This window comes from Nesoenas mayeri, assembly GCF_963082525.1.
Source record: "Nesoenas mayeri genome assembly, chromosome: 8".
NCBI lineage: Eukaryota > Metazoa > Chordata > Aves > Columbiformes > Columbidae > Nesoenas > Nesoenas mayeri.
In genome coordinates, this window is record NC_137554.1 from 33,331,905 (window position 1) to 33,351,147 (window position 19,243).

The following is a 19,243-nucleotide window of genomic DNA, read 5'->3' on the forward strand; positions in this document are numbered from 1 at the left end:
GGAGACCACACCTGGAATCTTGTGTCCAGTTGTGGCCCCTCAGTTCCAGCAGGACAGGGAACTGCTGCAGAGAGTCCAGCGCAGCCACCAAGATGCTGAAGGGAGTGGAGCATCTCCCGTGTGAGGAAAGGCTGAGGGAGCTGGGGCTCTGGAGCTGGACAAGAGGACACTGAGGGGGGACTCATTCCTGGGGATCAATATGGAAAGGGGGAGTGTCAGAAAGATGGAGCCAGGCTCTTCTCAGTGACAACCAATGGTAGGACAAGGGGTAATGGGTTCAAACTGGAACACAAGAGGTTCCACTTAAATTTGAGAAGAAACTCCTTCATGGTGAGGGTGTCAGAGCCTGGCCCAGGCTGCCCAGGGGGGTTGTGGAGTCTCCTTCTCTGCAGACATTCCAACCCACCTGGACACCTTCCTGTGTAACCTCATCTGGGTGTTCCTGCTCCATGGGGGGATTGCACTGGATGAGCTTTCCAGGTCCCTTCCAACCCCTGACATCCTGGGATTCTGTAACCATTGGATCAGTCAGTTCTCACCATCCTCAATATTACAGACGTTGGACTGGGTGCAGGGTCTGATTCCCTGAACCAGCCCATGCCAGCCAGTCCCTACAAATTAATCAAAGGATGAAACATTTCTTCTAGCATTCTTTTCCCACTGGAAGGGAATTTGTGGCTCAGTGACATATCCCTCCAGACTTACAACAGATTTTTTTGCAAACAATGCCATTGCTCTTACAACTCTTTTTTGTTTTCTTCCCATTTCGGCGCTTAGAGGTTTTTCAATGCACCAGTTGAGTCTGGCAGGGGTAACCAAACACACACATCGCATGGGAAACAGAATGAAGGAGGCAAGGAAGCATACAAGCAAATATTTCTTGAGGATTGTCAGGCCTTTCCGTTACCATGGCAGTATGTTTCCATGGAAGCCAAATTTGAAGCCTGTTGCTGCCACTGGAGTGGCCCAAAGGAAATTATTAGTTTTGAAAATTAACCAAGCTGCTCCCTACCTTGAAAGCCAACCCACCCACGGCCCTCAAAAATAAACACCCAAAACCTGTATCTTGCCATCCTTGATTAAGGATTCAATTAACACATGGGGAAGGAAGAGAGAGCAGAAGAAAATACCACATAATGACAAACAGGACCTTCCTTTCATAGACCCAACAATGCAGAAACTGCACTGGGAAGCACAAGGCTGAATGTACTTTGTTTAATATTGCACCTAAAGGGCAGCAAAGTCCTGCAGAGCATCCTGTGCCCCCAGGTCCTAAGAGACAGAGGGAAGGTACTTTGAGACTCATTCTGTTTGGTTGCTGTCTGCTCGAAATCACCCCCTCTCCATCACACTGACGCCTCTCCCTCCGTTTGCTCACCCAGGTGGGATTCAGAAATGAGGGGGACTCACGTTATACAGGCTGCCCAAATAAGAGATCTTCAGGCCACAAGAGCAAATCCAGCTCTGCTTCATAAGGATGGATCAGAGTCTCTGGATTAGTGATTTCCCACCTACAAACAAGTGTCTCCTCCCCACCAACATGAAAAAAGCATCATGAAGACCTATCAAATTTGGCCTTCTGGGGATAAAATATCGAAAGAAAGCTGAACTCTCTTTGAAAGATAAAGACCAGAGGGAAATAGGCATCTGTGATGCGAGACTGTTGGACCAGCAGATGGATCTCACTTATTTTAAGACAAGGAAAGGTCTAAGAGCTGTATCACTGGAACATCACTCTTGTACCACCACCACAAGGTCTCCACCGCTCTCCGCTACCTCTCTTGCCCAGGAGGAAGATGGAAGGAGAAAGAGATGGTTTAAAGCACAGCCCAAAGAAAAGCATTTTATGCAAATACAGCAGATTTCCTTTGAAAGTGAGGACAAATAAAGGGCCAGCCACCTGTTTTGGGGTCCCTGCTCTGTTCAGACTTCATTGGGAAAGGAACTCAAACCCACCATCTTTGTCACAGACGGGCTGACCCGACGATGTCAGGCACACAGGGCACTGGGCAGCGCTGTATCCAACCTCACCAGCAAAACAACCCTCCCCAAACTCCATTATAAACTCTGAGCCACAGACCTCCAAAAATAAACTACAAGAGCAAAGTTTAACCACTCAGTGCAAGTCCTGCTGGGCACTTTCACAGTTTCATACACCAGTGTGAAAATCCTTTGCACACCTGGAGCATTCTCCTCGTGCAGGAGGAGGCGTCAAGCCCTGAGGGGTGCTTGCTCACTTAGCAATTCCACTAGCCCAAGGTAATGGCACAGGTATCCCTGAACTAAGGTTTTCTTTGGATATTTCACTCTCTTTTGCAAAGGGAAAGCAAATCTGGCTGGCAAGGCAGCTTTTTCAAACCACCCCCCCACACTGTCCAGAAGACACATGCATTGGATTCACTTTCCAGGCTGGGTTTTGGAAAGAGGGAGGGGGGCGAGTGAAAGGACTGACTGTCCAGACCAAGAGTTCACCCAAGAACACAGAAGAGCAGCTTTGGTCTTGGCTCCACAAACTCACTCTCTGGGGCTGCCTCTACCAGCAAGTGCAGAGCAAAACCTGCACAGGACCACTTACCAGCTCTGGAACAAACCTACCAGATCCCATCGTCTCTAGGCAAGCAGCACCGTTTACGTCCCCTTTTCACACTTCCACGCTAATGCTGCTGCTCAGGCTTCTGGAGTTTGAAAGGCTTCAGGGCTCCATCCAAAAGAAGTATTTTGCTTCGTGCCACCACTCCCAGCCACACTTCAGGATTTTTGCTTTATACACAAATCGAAGGGAAGAACATGAAATGTGACAGTGCAGGTAAGTTCCTGAATCCACTGGCCTTTAGTTACGTGATCTCTTATCAAAGTCAAAAAGACCACAGGATCCCTTCCAGCCCTCTCTGTGCAGTCATATCTTAATTTAACCTTGAGAAAGCTGAGATTACAGGAGACCCCAGAGACTGATAAAGCAATGCAGCCATAGAAGAGGGAGCTATGCTTCGTGTTCACAGACTTAAACTGTCTTAATCCAAGTCACACAGAGAAGGAACTAACTCTCTATTTTTCTCTGTCACCAAAAAATCAAGAGGAAGAAACCACACAGAACTGCCAAATGTGATAAATTCATAACTTCAAGCATTTTAATAGAAACAAAGCAAAATACATTTCATAATCCACTGGCACAAAGTATAAAATCTCTTAAATAACAGCTTTAGTATTAGTCATAAAATAAAGCATGTTGTACAAAAATAGCTGTATGCACACTGCTAAAAGATAATGTAAAACCACGCTGAATGCAAAGACATTCAGCTTTGACCTTTCCATTTCCAAGCGCTTGCTGGATCTGCTACTTTATTCCTTCTCATTCTGCTCGGGAGGGTTTTGTGCTGACGCTTGGGGGCCTCCTCCTCCCCTCTCCACACAATGCCCTGGCAAAGGGTTTTAGAAAGAGCTGGCAAGTTTAAGGTGCATCATGTCAGGCATCTTAGCGGCCCGATTTTTCACAGCTTATGTTTCAGAAAGTGCTCAACATCTGTGTCCTTGTCCACGGACACGTCACCTTGGTCACTTATAATCCTCAGCTTTTTGGCTGGTACCCTTCCAAATGACTGTGACCCCTTGTGCACCGCAGTACTACAACTGGAAGACACCCAGCCTGAGATCACTGCAGGGGCCAGAACGCAACAGCTGCAGCACCGATTTTGTACAGATGTACCTCTGCAGTCCATGATCCCACATTATTCACATGCCAAAGTTCACTGAAGACCGTTCGTTCACATTAAGAACTCCAGGTAACACACACAAAAGGACCTGGGGAAATATGAGTTTACAGAAAGGTGTAACTGAAGATAGCATTAAAATAGGAAAAAAAACCCCAGATACTAAATATAAACTATTATATGAACAGTACGTTATACCGTGGTTATCAGACTTAAGACTAAATGCCAGGGAAGGGGACACACACACACAAAAAAAGATGATATGGAGAACATTCTAGTTAAGAACAAAGAGCTGTCAGGTAAAGAAATAACACACCCCCAGCTTTCATCCACACACAAACTATCAACAGGGTGAAAAAGCGCCCCAGTCCTTTTCATCTCTACAAACCTGAGCAATCTTCACACCTTTACAGTATCATCCTCATATATTTAAGCCCAATGAAGGTAACGGAGACAGAAATTCACTCCGTCATCATCTTTGTGTCCTGAGACTACAGAGAGAAGGGCACTGTTGGCTGAAAACAGCCCCTGCTGCTGAACCACAGGCAGGGAGACATGAGGCTCTGCCAGCCAAAGCAAGACAGCCTATTATTCTTTCTGATGTTTTCAAGTTTGCATTTAAAGCATGCTCTTCTAAGAAGAAAATAAGGAAGGCTTGGTGATTTATCGCCTCAGATGATACAGCAGCAAACCCATCTTCTCCAGTTTAAAAAGATCAGCTAAATTATCTTAATGCACCAAATCTGACAGGCAAAAACCTTTCCCATAAAAAGCCGTCCCCTTAAAGTTACAAGTCACATCGCAAGAGCAAGCTTCTAATCAAAGAGTCAGAAGCAGAGAAGCTTTTATCAGCACTGAAAATCCAAATAAGAACATAGGCTGTTCTTGCCAATCCATAGCAAGAAAGAAATTTAAAAGGCTTTATGGGGAACTGGCTGAAAGTCACTGGTTTTGGTGGCGTGCGCCATCGCTCTGCGCTTGGCGAGGCGGGACTTGGACGGAGGAGAAAGCTTCATGGAACACACGGCGTGGGCCAAGCTCTCCTGCTCTGCGCTGAGCTCGTTCTCGTGCTGAGACAACTGGCGGTTGAGGGCTATGGCCTCGGCTGCAAAAAGCGTCAGGTCTTTTGTGCTGCTGTTCCTTTCAAGGGAAAAGGAGAAAGCGGTTACAACACACACGGTCGCCTCACCTGTCTGCCCTCACAGCAGAATATCTGTTTTCAGGTAGTTTTATTTCTCCTATCAAAACATCAACTCAGCAGGCAAGATGACCAGTTGATATGTGCATCTCTCCTCATTGCAAGGGCCAGCAATACATAAGAACCACTCTGGGTTTTTGGAAACAGCCACAGTTCTAGTCCTCGTTCTGCCAAGAACTCTCCATGTAAACCCAGGAAGGCACCTGAGATGCCACGCTTAATTTCTATATGTTAAAATAGGATGGGCATATGAGGCAACACTTTTGCTTTGGAGTACTGCAATCCTACTACAATTGCACATCTGGCTTAAGGAAATGTATTTCTGATGGGATGAACCACCTGGAATCACCAGTGGCAGACATGGAAATAAACACAGATGTGTGACTCGGGCTCTCTGGCATTCAGAATCTACCATCAAACTGCTTTAAATGAGGTTTGCCCTGCTCACACTTAAATTGGTACTGTGATTACCACCACCTACAATAGAAGTCAGATCTGAGCCTGTGGATACGGTGATTATTCACCCATCAGAATGCAGTCTCTTTGGATAACACACGCCTTCGTGCCTTTTCTGCCCCCCTTCCTGGGCAGCAAACTGCCAAACCCATCATTGTTTCCTGTGTGAGATTAGCAGCGCACCACAGGAATCCTCCCCAACGCCTTTCCCACAAACAAACAAGATTAGATCACAAAGCTAAATCAGAGCTTTAATATTTCTGATGTTCTTAATGAAATTAGTGCTGCACATTTATCAAGTTCCACTCTCAGCCAGGGATCTTGCCCCCTGATTTGTCACTTCCTATCTCTCCACATTCTTTCAGTAATGATTCTTGGCCAAGTTTAGACATTACCAAAAGAAAAAATTACCTTTGAAGAACTTGAGGAGTAGGTAATCCCCTTTCAGGAGCCTGCTAAAAGAAGCAGATAAGAAAATTTAGTTACATATTAGCAGCTGGGAACCAAGCTTTCCCAAAAGAGTGATTAAAAATGGGTGACTCGCCCAAATCTTTACAGTTAATTGATATTGCACATAAACTAATTCATTGTGGGTTTACAGATCACTGTTGGTTTACAAATCACTGTTGGCACATTTCATAACCCATCTCCCCTCACAAGATACCACAGTTTGCAGGTACAAGACTAAAGCTTTGAAAACTCTCCAGAGGGTTTATCCCTTCCTTCCTCGAGAACTAAAGCAAAAGGAGTCTGCTGCTCTTTTAAAACTCTGTCTACCAGCCTCCTACACTACTGTATTAAAGAGTAACATCATAATTCGTGTACTGCAGTGCTTGGTAGTCACAAGAAAGCCATTTAAAATGCATAAAGCATTAATTAAAAAAAACAAACAAACAAACCAAAAACAAACACACAAACCACATACACAAACACTTAAAGCTTGACAACTGCATCCAAATATTTACCATACAGAGTTCCAGAAAGAATAAAGCCACAGTATATCGTTTAAATTAATCAAGATAATAGCACTAAAACACACAATGTCTCTATTAAAAGTTTAGAGACAACTAACAGCTTGTTTATTGCTTTGGAATAAGAATAACCCTTAAATATAAAGGGGATACGTACTCCTTGAACCCATGAATGTTGCAAAACTTGAGCAGCACTAAGTCGTTCTTTGGCGTCACGAACCAGCAACTTTGAGATAAGATCTTTGGCCTCGGAGGATATATGTGACCAGTCCTTGTCAGGAAATTCGTACTTGCCTTCTTGAATGCTCTCAAAAAGCTTGTTCTAGTAGAGGAAAATTAATTTAAATAGCAACTAGAGTGCAACCAGAAGACTTCTCACTCAGTTTTATCCGCCTAAAATGGGGGGTGACAACTGAAATCATCCTGTCACCTTATGGAGTCAGCAGAGTGATGGGCAGCTTCATAGATTGATTCAGCACATCTTAAGATGGACACGATACATTGTCTGCTGAAAACAGCTTCCCCCCAGCCTCCCCATAACAGTGTGGCCAATGTACTCTGTTTTCAGGTAGAATAAATTCAGGCCCTGCGTGGAGACTCCCCTGGGGCTCAGATTTTATCTGAGGAATTGTGGTGAGTACCATAAACTACATCGAGAATTACAGGACACAGGAGGATCGCAGGGTGACAGAGAGGACACCAAGAAGCTCTGAGACCTCACATCAAGAGGACAAAGAGGCAGTTGCCAAATCTTACCTTAGAAAGAGGTATCATCACTCAGCTTCGATATTACCACCATCACTTCTCAGTGACAGCCTGTCCTCCCAGATAACTGGTTGGGTTACAGACACAGCTCTTTGCTGTTGGAATTATGGCACGTCTTACACCTTAAATTCACAGGGCAAACTACACTCTCACAAATGCCCAGGGCAGGTGCATTCACCTGGCAAACTCTGCAGACTTCTCCTCTGTCCCAGCCACAGTCTGCGCCACAGTTGCCCACAAAAGGGGGGTAACCGCTGAGCATGATGTACAGGATCACTCCCAGGCTCCAAAGATCACATCGCTTATCGTAGAACGTGGCCTCCTCCATGAAGACTTCGACCACCTCAGGTGCCATGTATTCTGCAGACCCACACTAGGGAATTGAATTCACACAAGTTTTCAAAGGAAGGGTCAAATCAAAGCAAGACTCAAGTTCATCATTTCACTCTCTTTATAGCAGACAGCATCCCTCAAAGTTTAAATGGAATTGCCAAGAGCTCTGAAACATCTTGTGAGCATGCTGCATAGGAAAAAAATAGCACATTGCAGATATAAGGACTATAGAGACCTAATAGAAGGCAAAAGAGTTCCTACTGTTCCTTAGCAGAATCATAAGCTGTTCCATATGAATCTGTGATCCTTTATACAGCGTCAAAGTGTTAATTTACATATTTCAGGTTTTTAAATCTTATCCATTATTTATCCGGCTTTTCAGAAAGTAAATAGGTATATTATGGGAGGTGATTTCTGTAACAGATTCCTCCAAAACAGTGAGATTAGCATAACACTGTAGTTTTTCAAACTAGTGTGTTTTATAAAGCCACACACTGATTACAGAGCTTGCACTGTATTTAGCACATGGGTCTCAGCTACAGAACCCAAATATGGGGAAATGAATACAGAACTAAGGTTCAAACTCAGCCCAAACAAGCTTCATGAAAAGCTTCCTCATTTGATGGGGTAAAAGACAATGTGTTACCTTCTGGCCAACAGGAGAATTAACACGATGACCTCCTGTGCTTTTGTGTATTTGTCTTATGACTGCGAATCCAAGACAGCATTTACTACACATAAAACCACTTTAAATGAACTACTGACTCCTGGTGCAGTTGCAGTAAGCCCTTTGAAAGCTCTCCTCTGTAGATAAGAGAAATAGATGGATGGTAGAAGAGAAAAAGCATGAAGCCACAGCAGGTGTCTTACCGGCGTTGTTAATTCAGGAGTAGTTATTGGAGTACATGCACTGTTCAGCTTCACCCCGCTACCAAGATCAAAGTCACATATTTTAACTGGTGATACCTACACACAAAGACAAAACAGTAAGAGGTCCAGAAGGCTGGGACTAATGCAATATATATGAATACAGCACTATGTGGAAAACCCCAGGAGAAAACACAAATTGTTCTAGCAGGAGGACCAGCGAAACCCAGTCTCTTACATGTATATTCCACTTGCATTTGCCTCCTCTACCCCAGTTGCTCCCACATCCCCAGCACCTGACCCTATCACATTACTTTCGTTATTTGACAAGGCAAGTGCCAGTACACACTGGGGCACTTTGGGAACTACATGTCATGACCAGTTGGCCTGTAAACATTGCTTGTCCATGTGGGTGCTGCCTCAGAGCAGATGAGATGCTAAGCTGTAATTGCCAGTTGGCTTTTTATCTCCTAGCCAAGATGCTCAACACTTTTACAGCTCGCAGAAGAATTTAGTCTCTTTTGGGCTACAGTTCTATTAAATATAGTTGAAGATCACTAATGGGTTCAAAAAGTCGTCAAGAAGAGAAAGACAAAATGTGAGGGCTGTCTTTGGAAAGCAAGTTAAAAATACACTTCAGAGAGCAGAGAGGCACCTTTTCTGGAGATTCGCACAAGATGTTTTCAGGCTTCAGGTCCCTGTGAGCAATACCTAAAAAAGAGTACAAATGTTCGTTAGAGAAGATACTCTCCTGTTTTATTTCTCATTAGCGCTCTGTATTACAAGGTGGCCTGGGAAATATTCTAGGTCTGAGTTTGCTGCACAACCCCCTCTTAATGACACTGCAAATAACTGAATTTCAAAGTGTGTTTGTTAAAAGTCACTGTTGCATCCTGCTATGCCTTTATCATCTTTAAACGTACATGACAGTCAGTCAAGCAAATAAGAACCTGCTAGCACTGGAACTTTTTGGCTTAGGCCAAATTAATTATGTTAATTAAAGTTGGCTTATTAAGATGCCTTCTAAGGTAAGGTCTTTTTTTCCAGGGGGATCAACTGGTGGTTTGCTGAACTCCTACCAGCACAGGCAATACCCAAAACACTCTCCCCCAAAAAAGACCAAGTTCCCATGTGAAAATATCACCCCTTTAACAATGAGATCCATACTCATTCCTGAAATAAAATAAAAGTTAAAGGGTTTGGCTGGAGATGCAGCAGATAAAGCTAAAGGAGAACAACCATATGGCTTCCACATTCATTCAACTGCTATCAGAATAGGTAAAGCCAACAGGGAAACAAGGTTATCTACCTGTTAAATGCACACGCAAAGATGTTGTCAAAGCAGTTCTTGAAATGCCTAAACACACAATATCTGGAAGTTCTCTATTTAATACGATCTAACTTAAAGGGAAGGCAGAAAATGAGACTGGAAAAACCAAATCATCAGCTTGGCTATAATTTAACTGGACTTTAGCTTTGCTTATAAAAATTAACACTCCAAGCACACTTGATACTACTTCAGAGTATGAGAAAGAAAATATCCCACCCAATTCTAGGCAAGGAAGTTTCAAATGTCTCCTCTTCAGCACACTCCACAAGACATGACTGAAAATATAACATTAATAGCACAGCAGAGCATTGATCCAAAGGATTCAGAGCTTTCATAAGGATGCAGTTCGCATTGCTTACTCTTGGAAGATGTGAAACATGACAAATGAAGATGGCCTGTGCTGATGTGCACAGCAAGGCTGACAAAACTCCCAACAGTTGGCTTGGCTTGCAACGCAAAACAGCATTTTTTTTGTTTTGTAGTTTAAATTCAAATGTCTGATTATATAACATTTTATCCTGCAGTTGCACACAACACTGAGAAAAGAAAATAACTGCCTTTAAACACTCCCCCAGTGGATTATCAGCAATAAAGCACACATATCCCGAGTGGGTGTAAGGCAGTATTATCATCCAGCTGAGTTTTAAACTACTCCTGGAAAAGGAATTAGTTATCACCATTCGAATTTTTAAGGTATCTAGCTATAGCACTTCACCATTAAGCTGTGCAATAAAACTGCTTTAATTTCCTGTTTACTAGAGTGTTCTCTATGCTACTTACTAATTATTTTAACTTCACACAGAAGAACCATAAAGAGAACAATAAAATGCTAGGGGAGGTTGTTGTAGTCGATTCTGCAAGCCATGTCCCTACTGTACCAGTTCACAGCTAACAAGAAAGAAAGTGGACTGCTGCTCCAAAGGCAGTTTAATGAATCACTCCCCTCTTGCTCAGGGAAAAGGGAATTAAAACTAAAAGCTGTGAGAAAACTACAGAAATATATTAGCTGAGTCAATGTTAAACTTCCTTGAGCAGCACCCCAAGACTTTCAGCTGTTCAGCAACCTACTACAGCCCTAACACATCAAATACATATTTCTCCGCACATTCAGCTTAAGTTAGGTCAAGAGAGGTTCTCCTGCCCCTCTGCTCTGCCCTGGGGAGACCACACCTGGAATCTTGTGTCCAGTTGTGGCCCCTCAGTTCCAGCAGGACAGGGAACTGCTGGAGAGAGTCCAGCGCAGCCACCAAGATGCTGAAGGGAGTGGAGCATCTCCTGTGTGAGGAAAGGCTGAGGGAGCTGGGGCTCTGAAGCTGGACAAGAGGACACTGAGGGGGAACTTGTTCATGTTTACAGATATATAAAGAGTGAGTGTCAGGAGGATGGAGCCAGGCTCTTCTCAGTGACAACAAATGGTAGGACAAGGGGTAATGAGTTCAAACTGGAACACAAAAAGTTCTACTTAAATTTGAGAAGAAACTTGTTGGGGGTGAGGGTGGCAGAGCCTGGCCCAGGCTGCCCAGGGGGTTGTGGAGTCTCCTTCTCTGCAGACATTCCAACCCGCCTGGACACCTTCCTGTGTAACCTCATCTGGGTGTTCCTGCTCCATGGGGGGATTGCACTGGATGAGCTTTCCAGGGCCCTTCCAACCCCTCACATTCTGGGATTCTGTGATATTAGGACCCTTTTGAGTAACCGTTACATGGTGGCTTAGGTAACAAACAAACAGATTCAACCCTAATGTTAATTCTCCCTGGATGACAATTTAACTTTTCTTCTCCAAAAGGCTATACCATCCTAACACAGCTGATTAGTTAAACTGCCACATTATGAAAATAATATTATAAAGGAAAACAGCATAAATCATCTGGCTTTGCTGTAACTAGAAATGCTAGCAAAGGCTGACTACTTACAGCTCAAATGTGCTCCATAATCTAAGTGTACAATACCAACTAGTAAAGATGGAGACAGCCTTCCCTCACCTTTTGTATGAAGAAAATCCAGGGCAGAGGCAATATCTCTCACCACTTTGCTGGCTTCTCGTTCATTGAAGTGCTTCCGCTTCTGTATATGGGCCAGAATTGAACCTGTAAGAGTAACCAGTGAAGGGGAAAACCTCAGTATGAGTGCTGCCTGGGCTCAGAAAAGGCTTTGTCGATACAAGGATAAAAATACAATAGCCACTACCAGTCTGACACCAAGGGAGAACTGATCTAAGTGTGAACAGGGCCAGAAGTAATTGAGAAAAAATTATTTGCAACTAACACTCTGTCCTAGTATGTTTACATGGCAGAAACTGAAGTGTCACGACTCCATGTTTTTATATGAAATTAGCCTCGGAAAATAATGACAAAGTAGTGCCAAGTATCATGAATCCATAACCTAATTTATTATGTTTTACAACAGTCTTTCACAGTGGGCAACTTCCACGGACCAAAGAGGGGAATGACTAAGAAGAAAAAGGTTCAGCTGAGCAGCTTCAATACTTAAGCATGCTGGAACATATTCTAGTTCTCAGACTCTGCAGTCCCCTCGTTTGGGCACAGCATGAAAGGCAATCACTTTTTACTGTCCCAGCACGACTGGTCTATTTTCCACACACTGTGAACAGTAGAGACTTGGCAACAGCACCAGTAAAACTCAAATATCAGCTAAGGGCACACACAACACTTCAGCAAAACCCACCCACCCACCCCCATGTCACGGGTGGTCATGCTCAAACTAACCCTCCTCGTTTTGTGTGATGTGGCAATTGAAGCCCTGCACTGAAAGTCAAGCATGTACTTTGTCTCAGTACCATCAAATAAAGACATTCTACCTTTAAATACACAGTAAACTTCCCACTGACATCAAGGTAAGGCTCATACACTGATTGGAAGCAAAATTTGCCCAGGGACGTGAAATCTGACAAAAGATCTCTCAAATATGAACACACTGAAGGAGCTTGCAGCTCCACTGGTATCCCTTTAACAAAGGATAAAGGGAGATTTGATTCCTCACCTCCTTTAAGTGAATTCCATCAATCTCCTCAAAAGATTAAAAATGTCTCTTAAAAAACTCAATTAATTCTAGTTCATAGAGATCCAAGCCCATTACACTGCCTTACATCTTCTAGCCCAGACAGGTCTATTTACAAAAAGCAATCAGGCAGAGAAAATTCAAGAAGTAACTGCCACTTGTTATTAGCCCCCAATGCAGTAAATATTTCATATCTCAGGTGATTTAATTTTTATTCTTCAGTTCCAGACGTGGAAGGAAATCTCTCGTTCTCTATTGTGGTAATTCCTACTCTTACATGATCAGTGCTGCTGTGACTCCTCCACAGCAAGGATTCAGAAAGGAAGCAGGAAAACACTCAAAAAGAAGACGGACAGACAAAAGACTCTTCAGATATGCAGAGATATGACGAACGATTCTTCAGATATGCAGAGATACAGTGTGTCAGATGGGTGGAGGGAGGCCACAGTGGACCAGGTTATCAGGTTTCAAACATAGGTTTCCCTTGCCAAAAATAACACTTCCTAGCTTGCCACAGAGTTCAAAAGGTTTTCCTTCTATAGTTATTTACACCTTTAGAAAGTAATAATAGTTCTTGAATGTTTCCACCCCTGTGGAAAAGACTCCAGACTTTGCAGGAAACAATACTGAGCCACCTGAAGTGCTCATTCCATCCAGCAGGTTTATTTCACATTACCCTTCTGAATAGAGCTGATATTCCTAACTCTCTCAGATAAGAATTATTTCTATATCAATGAAAACGTACTCCACGGACTTTATATTCAGCCCACGTGGAGGAATCCCACAAAGAGAAAGAACAGCAGAGCACTCCTGCCACAGTTGTTACCACCTCTTCAGTATTCAGAGAGAAAGCATCATATAGCACCTCCTAAAATGCATTTCACAGACAAAAAAAAAGAGGAGGAAAGGACTCTTAAATCATGCAAGTTCAGTATAATCAACTGGATTTTAACACTTTCAATTATAAAATGCTGTCAGGCAAGGATATTAAACAGCTTTTGCATATCGTGGTGAACTGAACACAGCTAAAAGGGGAACAGAGCTCCTTCAGCTACCACAGCTACAGGAAGACAAAGCTGCAAACAAGCCCAAGTTATGACCCAACATTGTAGGCAACGTTGGTCTCTGAGACTGGAATTACTAAAGCAAGGCTTGCATTGAAGATTAACATTCTCATTCTTGCCAACCACGCTGCTTATAACAGAATTTGCGGTGCATCCAAAGCTGGTCTGACCCCTAATTCCCATTATTTCTTTGATGATCGTTCAAACCCACAGCTGAGCGAGGGAAGAAGCAGCACTGTTATCCTCTCAGCAGCCGTGCAGGTACACAGACAACCACAGGCTCACAGTCAAAGACGACTGTTAAGCACTGGGAGGATGTGCAGATGACACAGAGACAAATGTAGATTCATCCCAGTGGAGCCCTATTATAGCTCATTTGTCAGTGAAGTCTGTGCATTAAGAAGAACAGCATTAGAGGAAAGCACAATGAAATGATGAGGTAATTCTAAGGGAAGGAAAACACAAGGTTTTACTCAAGAAAAACACATCTCCTCTTTTTAAAAAGTTCTGCATCTATAATAAAAGAATTTGTATTTCTTGCACATATGGTTTCCTATTGCAAACCACCTTGACCAGTGACAACAGATGATGCCCTACGGGCAGCAGTGTACTCCTGCAGAAACTCAGTTTTTCTTTAAAGGGTGGATGACACTTATAACTTGTGGTTTTGCACAGCCCTGCAAATTAACGCATACTATAATCATGCTCAATGCAGACAAACATGAAAAAGTCCACAAAGTGTTTGATGTAGCCTTCTTATAACCCAGGGGAGTGTTACCTGCCAGAGATGAGTGACCACAGATGCTCGCCAATTTGCCCTCAAACAGCCACCAGAAACAAGATGGGTTTTTGCAACAGTGCTCTGTGAGCTTCAGGAAACAAAGTCAATCCTACACCAAGGGAAAATGCTACCAGAGTGTATAGATGCTGTACTAAGATCACGCATAATAACCTGACATACTGTGTGCCTGCCCTTGCCTGAAGATGCTGTGACCTACTAACTATATTCCAAAGCTTCCACTTGAACAGACATTTCCATCGCTCAGCTACACAAAGGGATTGCAAATGTATAACAACATCCATCAATATTCAAGAATAACCATATTTCAAGCTTTGTGCATTACTTCCTTTACTATTTCGCCTTAAAATTCTCAAGCATTTAAAATAAGTTCTTAACTTTCTACTTTAAAACACTGAGACAAACATGACCAAGACAATTGGGTGAACAAAGGCACAGCTGGTGCACGGTACCTCCTCGCAGCTTCTCAAAGACAAGGTAGTATCTTGTGTCGTCTTCAAAAAATTCTATTAACTCCAAAATGTTCCTTTAAAAAGAAAAAAAGATAGAGGAAGCAGAAGAACTAGGCATTAATTATACACAAAACAATGAAGAGTTTCCGCATGGATAATTAGGAAGTGCCAGAAGTAACAGAAAAGAAGAGCGCTAATTAAATAAGTTGCTTTGGTTGCCTGTGGCGTTAAAACCACAATTCCGAATCACACTGAAATTTAAGTAGGAGAAAGAGGCCGAACACCAAAATCAGACAGGGCTGTGAAACAGTTCTGCTACTGTTCAATTGACAAGAAGATAACTGGTAACTGGTTGTATTTAAGAATTCAGAACATTGCATTTGTGCTGAAGGCAAGAACGAAGAGAAAAATTCAGCTGGCACTCTTTCTCTCTACAAATCACAAGGCAGAACACACCGGGCTCAGTGCAGACAGACACCTGTCAGCATGACATTAAACCCAGTGCATTGGTTACCGTTTTTCGACTAACTCCTGTTTAGTGTACAGTGTAACAGTGCAGCGTAACACAAACACCACAGGATGCTCTGAGAATGCCAAACGTGCAAGTCAGGCTTTTGTTTTTATAGTTAAAGCACACGCAAAATCCAAATTCTGCATATGGTCACAAAACCTTGAGTTTTTCCATCAGTTATGTGCTAGATGACCATACGCTCTTAACCACACACAGAACAATGATATAATCTGCTCCTCTATACAGCTCAAGCCTATGAGTTCAGTCAACAACTCTGTTTTTAAGCTATCTTTAAGTGTTGTACTAAAAGTCTTAAAGTTCTATATGAGCTACGCAACTGTAGTATAGAAAACAGTTGTTGTACAGATGTGTCCGTTAACCTAGAATGTAAAGAAGTAGTTTCAGAATTGGCTTAAACTCATCACAGAGCACACTGCCACGGGCTGCATTGCCTTCCTCGCTTTTTCAATCAGGAGCAGCAGCTTTAAAGTTGCTTCATCCTGTGGCTCCGTCAAGTCAGCACGCAGCCAAATGGAAACTAAATTAGCTTTTGGCTGACCTAAGAGGCCCAGTGCAAAAGCAGGAAGGCTGACACAAAGAGGACAAACCGCACATGAAGGAAAGGAACAGCAAGACTGTTCCTCTCCAGAGCAGCTGGTATCAGGTCAGCTTTTGCTGATGGTGCAATCACAGGAAAGAGTGTCAAAATGTTAATTCCTCATTCAGACAAAAGCCGTGTGTCGCTGAAGCATATTCAAGCTACACTGACCTAGCTGCTAATTGAGTTGTGCGACTTAATTTGTAAATATTTCCCTATATTTCCTAGGTAAGAGAAGGGGAAATTCATATTTTTAATAGGTCAAGTCTGAATTTCAACTGGTTTTAAAAAGACTATTGCAAAGCTCCAAACCTAGTCACACATTAGAGGCTTAAATTTTGAAAAAAAAAAATGAGGATACTTCAGATAAATAAACACACACACACACAAAACTCCATACTTACTTGTTACCCTGACACTGGTACAGCGTTTCTATCTCGCGAAAAACCCGACTCCGACTATGCCCAGCATTTTTTTCAATAATCTGTGGAAAGAGTTAGAGCTCACATTTGAAAAATTACTGCAGGAACTGTACGTGTGGCTCTGCAATTAGTTAACCGACCTAAAGCTTGAATCTCAGGCACACCCACCAGCGAGAAACACGGCACATTTGCTTGTTTAATTTCTCATCTGTCATTTATGAACAGTGTCAGCAGAGCTCTGGAAGGTACTCAAAAGGACAAGAGAAATGAGGACAGGAAGAGAGGAAAGGAAATAAACTCCACATGTTACACAGTCACTGACCAGTTACCACGAGCTTTTTCTTGCATCATTTTAACTCTGCAACATGCAGAAAAGGATATCCTTTTGAGTTCTAACCAAAATAGATTTGAGTCATGTCAGACACTGAACAGTCAAAAAGAAGAGATTCATCATTATAGGCATTTAAGTAAAAAGTACCAAATTCGCCACAAAATGAGAGTTTTGTTCATAGTGCAAACATCATGGAGACCACATCACAAGACCTAATGTATTAATAAAAACATACATTCAATCTCGGAGCCCTCTTGTAATGCCATCAGAAGACACCTTCCTTCACACACTCCTCTGGCCGAAAGAGGACAAGGACAAGGGCTCTTCACAGAGGCCGAGACTGAATGTTCGCCACGTGAACTGAAAGCTCATGACACTACCACAAACACCACCATCTGTATCCAGTATCAGTTTCTCATTTTCACAGCCCGAGTTCTCCAGTGCAGAATGGGCAGCTATTCACCAGTACTACATGGGACTTGGTATCTGATCACATCTAGTTCATAATGTAGCGAGTTGTTTATTACAGACTTTCAACTTCAACAAGTCTACAAAGTAGACACAAAATTACAGCATCTACAGGACTAGATTTTAAAAGGGGCTTAAAATTTTGTGCCTATGTTTTTTGCAAATGAATCAAGCATAATGCTTTCCTATTGTTATACTATGTGTTTGTAATTTAACAAGGGACTCAGGACAAGTCTGTAAATGGGCCCTAATGTTTAATATAATGGTATTGCAGAAGGTTCACCTCTATCAAAAAATAAGAGACAGCTTTACATGAACTAGTGGCAGTAACTGATGCTCTCTGAACTCAGAGCAGCATTCTCATAAGCTTCCATTATTTGGTAAGCCATGCTAGATAATGACTCTGCCTCTTTCACAAGACAAGATAAAAACTGGTAGGACTACAGTCAAACCAGGACACAAGAGGAAAGCTTGCCCTGAGATGTAATCATCACACAGTCATTTATTGTTCGTGAATTCTATCTGTGGCTGATGTACCAGTTCACTCCAGAGGCACAATACTTTAGATGACATATCTCAGCTGTTATAAAGCTCATTTCAAGGATCAAAAGTTTTCAAAAAGCTTTTCCTATTACCCACTCTATTACAGATTTTCACCGATACTAGAAGGGAAAAGACATGTTATAGACAGAAGTTATGTTGCTTTTATTCTATACTTACTTTTACTGCATATTCTCTCCCAGTTTGGAGGCTGACAGCACCCTGAACTTTGGCATATGCTCCCTCACCAAGCAGCTCAGCAGTCAACTTGTACAAGTCTGCCAAAGAAATCCAGCAGAAAGGACCCATTAGCCATTTCAGTGAATAACATCAAGACAAGCTATTTATCTGATGAGCATCCCTCATACGACAGCAACTGAAAAAATTCCCTTGGTAATGAAGACAGAAAATAGATTTATGCAGTATTACAGTACATGTGCCAGGCTTAATTAGGTCTCATTTTTCACTTCCTCCCCTTCAAGTTGAAGGAAAATTTAAAGTAGACTTCATTCCAGCATCAAAATTACAAGAAACATTTTATAGTTCAGCAATTGCTAGGACTTCATCCACTTTCTCAGTCTCCATGTAAAACTCAGAATCAATCTACTTGCAGAGATAGTGTCTTAAGAATCACAGAATCCTTGGTTGGAAGGGACCCACAAGGATATAGAATAACAGAAATGTTAACTTATGACTTTTGCCAAAGAGTCGTGTTTAGCTAAGAAAACAGAGACCAGCAGAGGGAAAACAGATCATTACAATTAAAAGCTTAGAAGTTGCCACCAACCTTCAAACTTCCCAGGGACGTGATCTGTGGCTCTGGTTCTTTTTTTCTTCTTCCTTTTGCCACTGTCTGCTATGGGGAGAGGCTGACTGCTGACCATCTCTGTGCGGCAGGATACAAAGGTGCCTTTAACACACAATCAGTTACTTTAGGAGAAAATGAACATGCTTTTGTGTGCTCGTGTTCTTAAGCTAGCCAAAAGTTTCTCTGTCTTCCTCACAGGCTGCCATCTCTCACTCAAATATGAGAGGAAACCTAAAAAGACAATTTCAGTGTTAATTAATAAGTCTGGGGAGGTTTGATAAACAACGGTATAAACAGAAGAAAATAACTATGCATCTACGCTCCTCTCCCAGCACAGTAAGGCAAAGCATGGGAATAACCCTGTCGACAACGCAGACCTTGATACAAGCCAGGATTTACAGCCCTCACAATGGCACTGCTCTTTGAGCTATTCTACTGGTTTACAAGTAGATTTTTTTGAAGTCAGCTTAATAAAAAGAGCTTCCAAAACAGGAGGAAGGTGTGGAGAAGTTTCAAACCCAGCAAACCGAAGCAACCACAGGAGTTAACAGGTCAAAGGAGCAATTTAAGTCACTTTAAGCTGCCAAAAGGCCACAGAAATAAAA

General features: G+C 42.6%; 1 protein-coding gene across 1 annotated transcript; it reads right to left on the bottom strand.

Annotated features, from left to right (window-relative positions):
- Positions 1-4,618: 4,618 nt before the first annotated feature.
- MKNK1 (MAPK interacting serine/threonine kinase 1) lies at positions 4,619-18,714 on the bottom strand (the record flags this gene model as incomplete). The annotated part of the gene is made up of 11 exons (XM_080349171.1): positions 4,619-4,847; positions 5,773-5,816; positions 6,490-6,654; positions 7,276-7,470; positions 8,301-8,396; positions 8,953-9,008; positions 11,610-11,714; positions 14,961-15,034; positions 16,474-16,553; positions 18,011-18,108; positions 18,618-18,714. 11 exons carry the CDS (start codon positions 18,712-18,714, stop codon positions 4,619-4,621), a joined length of 1,239 nt encoding a protein of 412 aa, XP_080205297.1.
- Between the last annotated feature and the right edge of the window lie 529 nt (positions 18,715-19,243).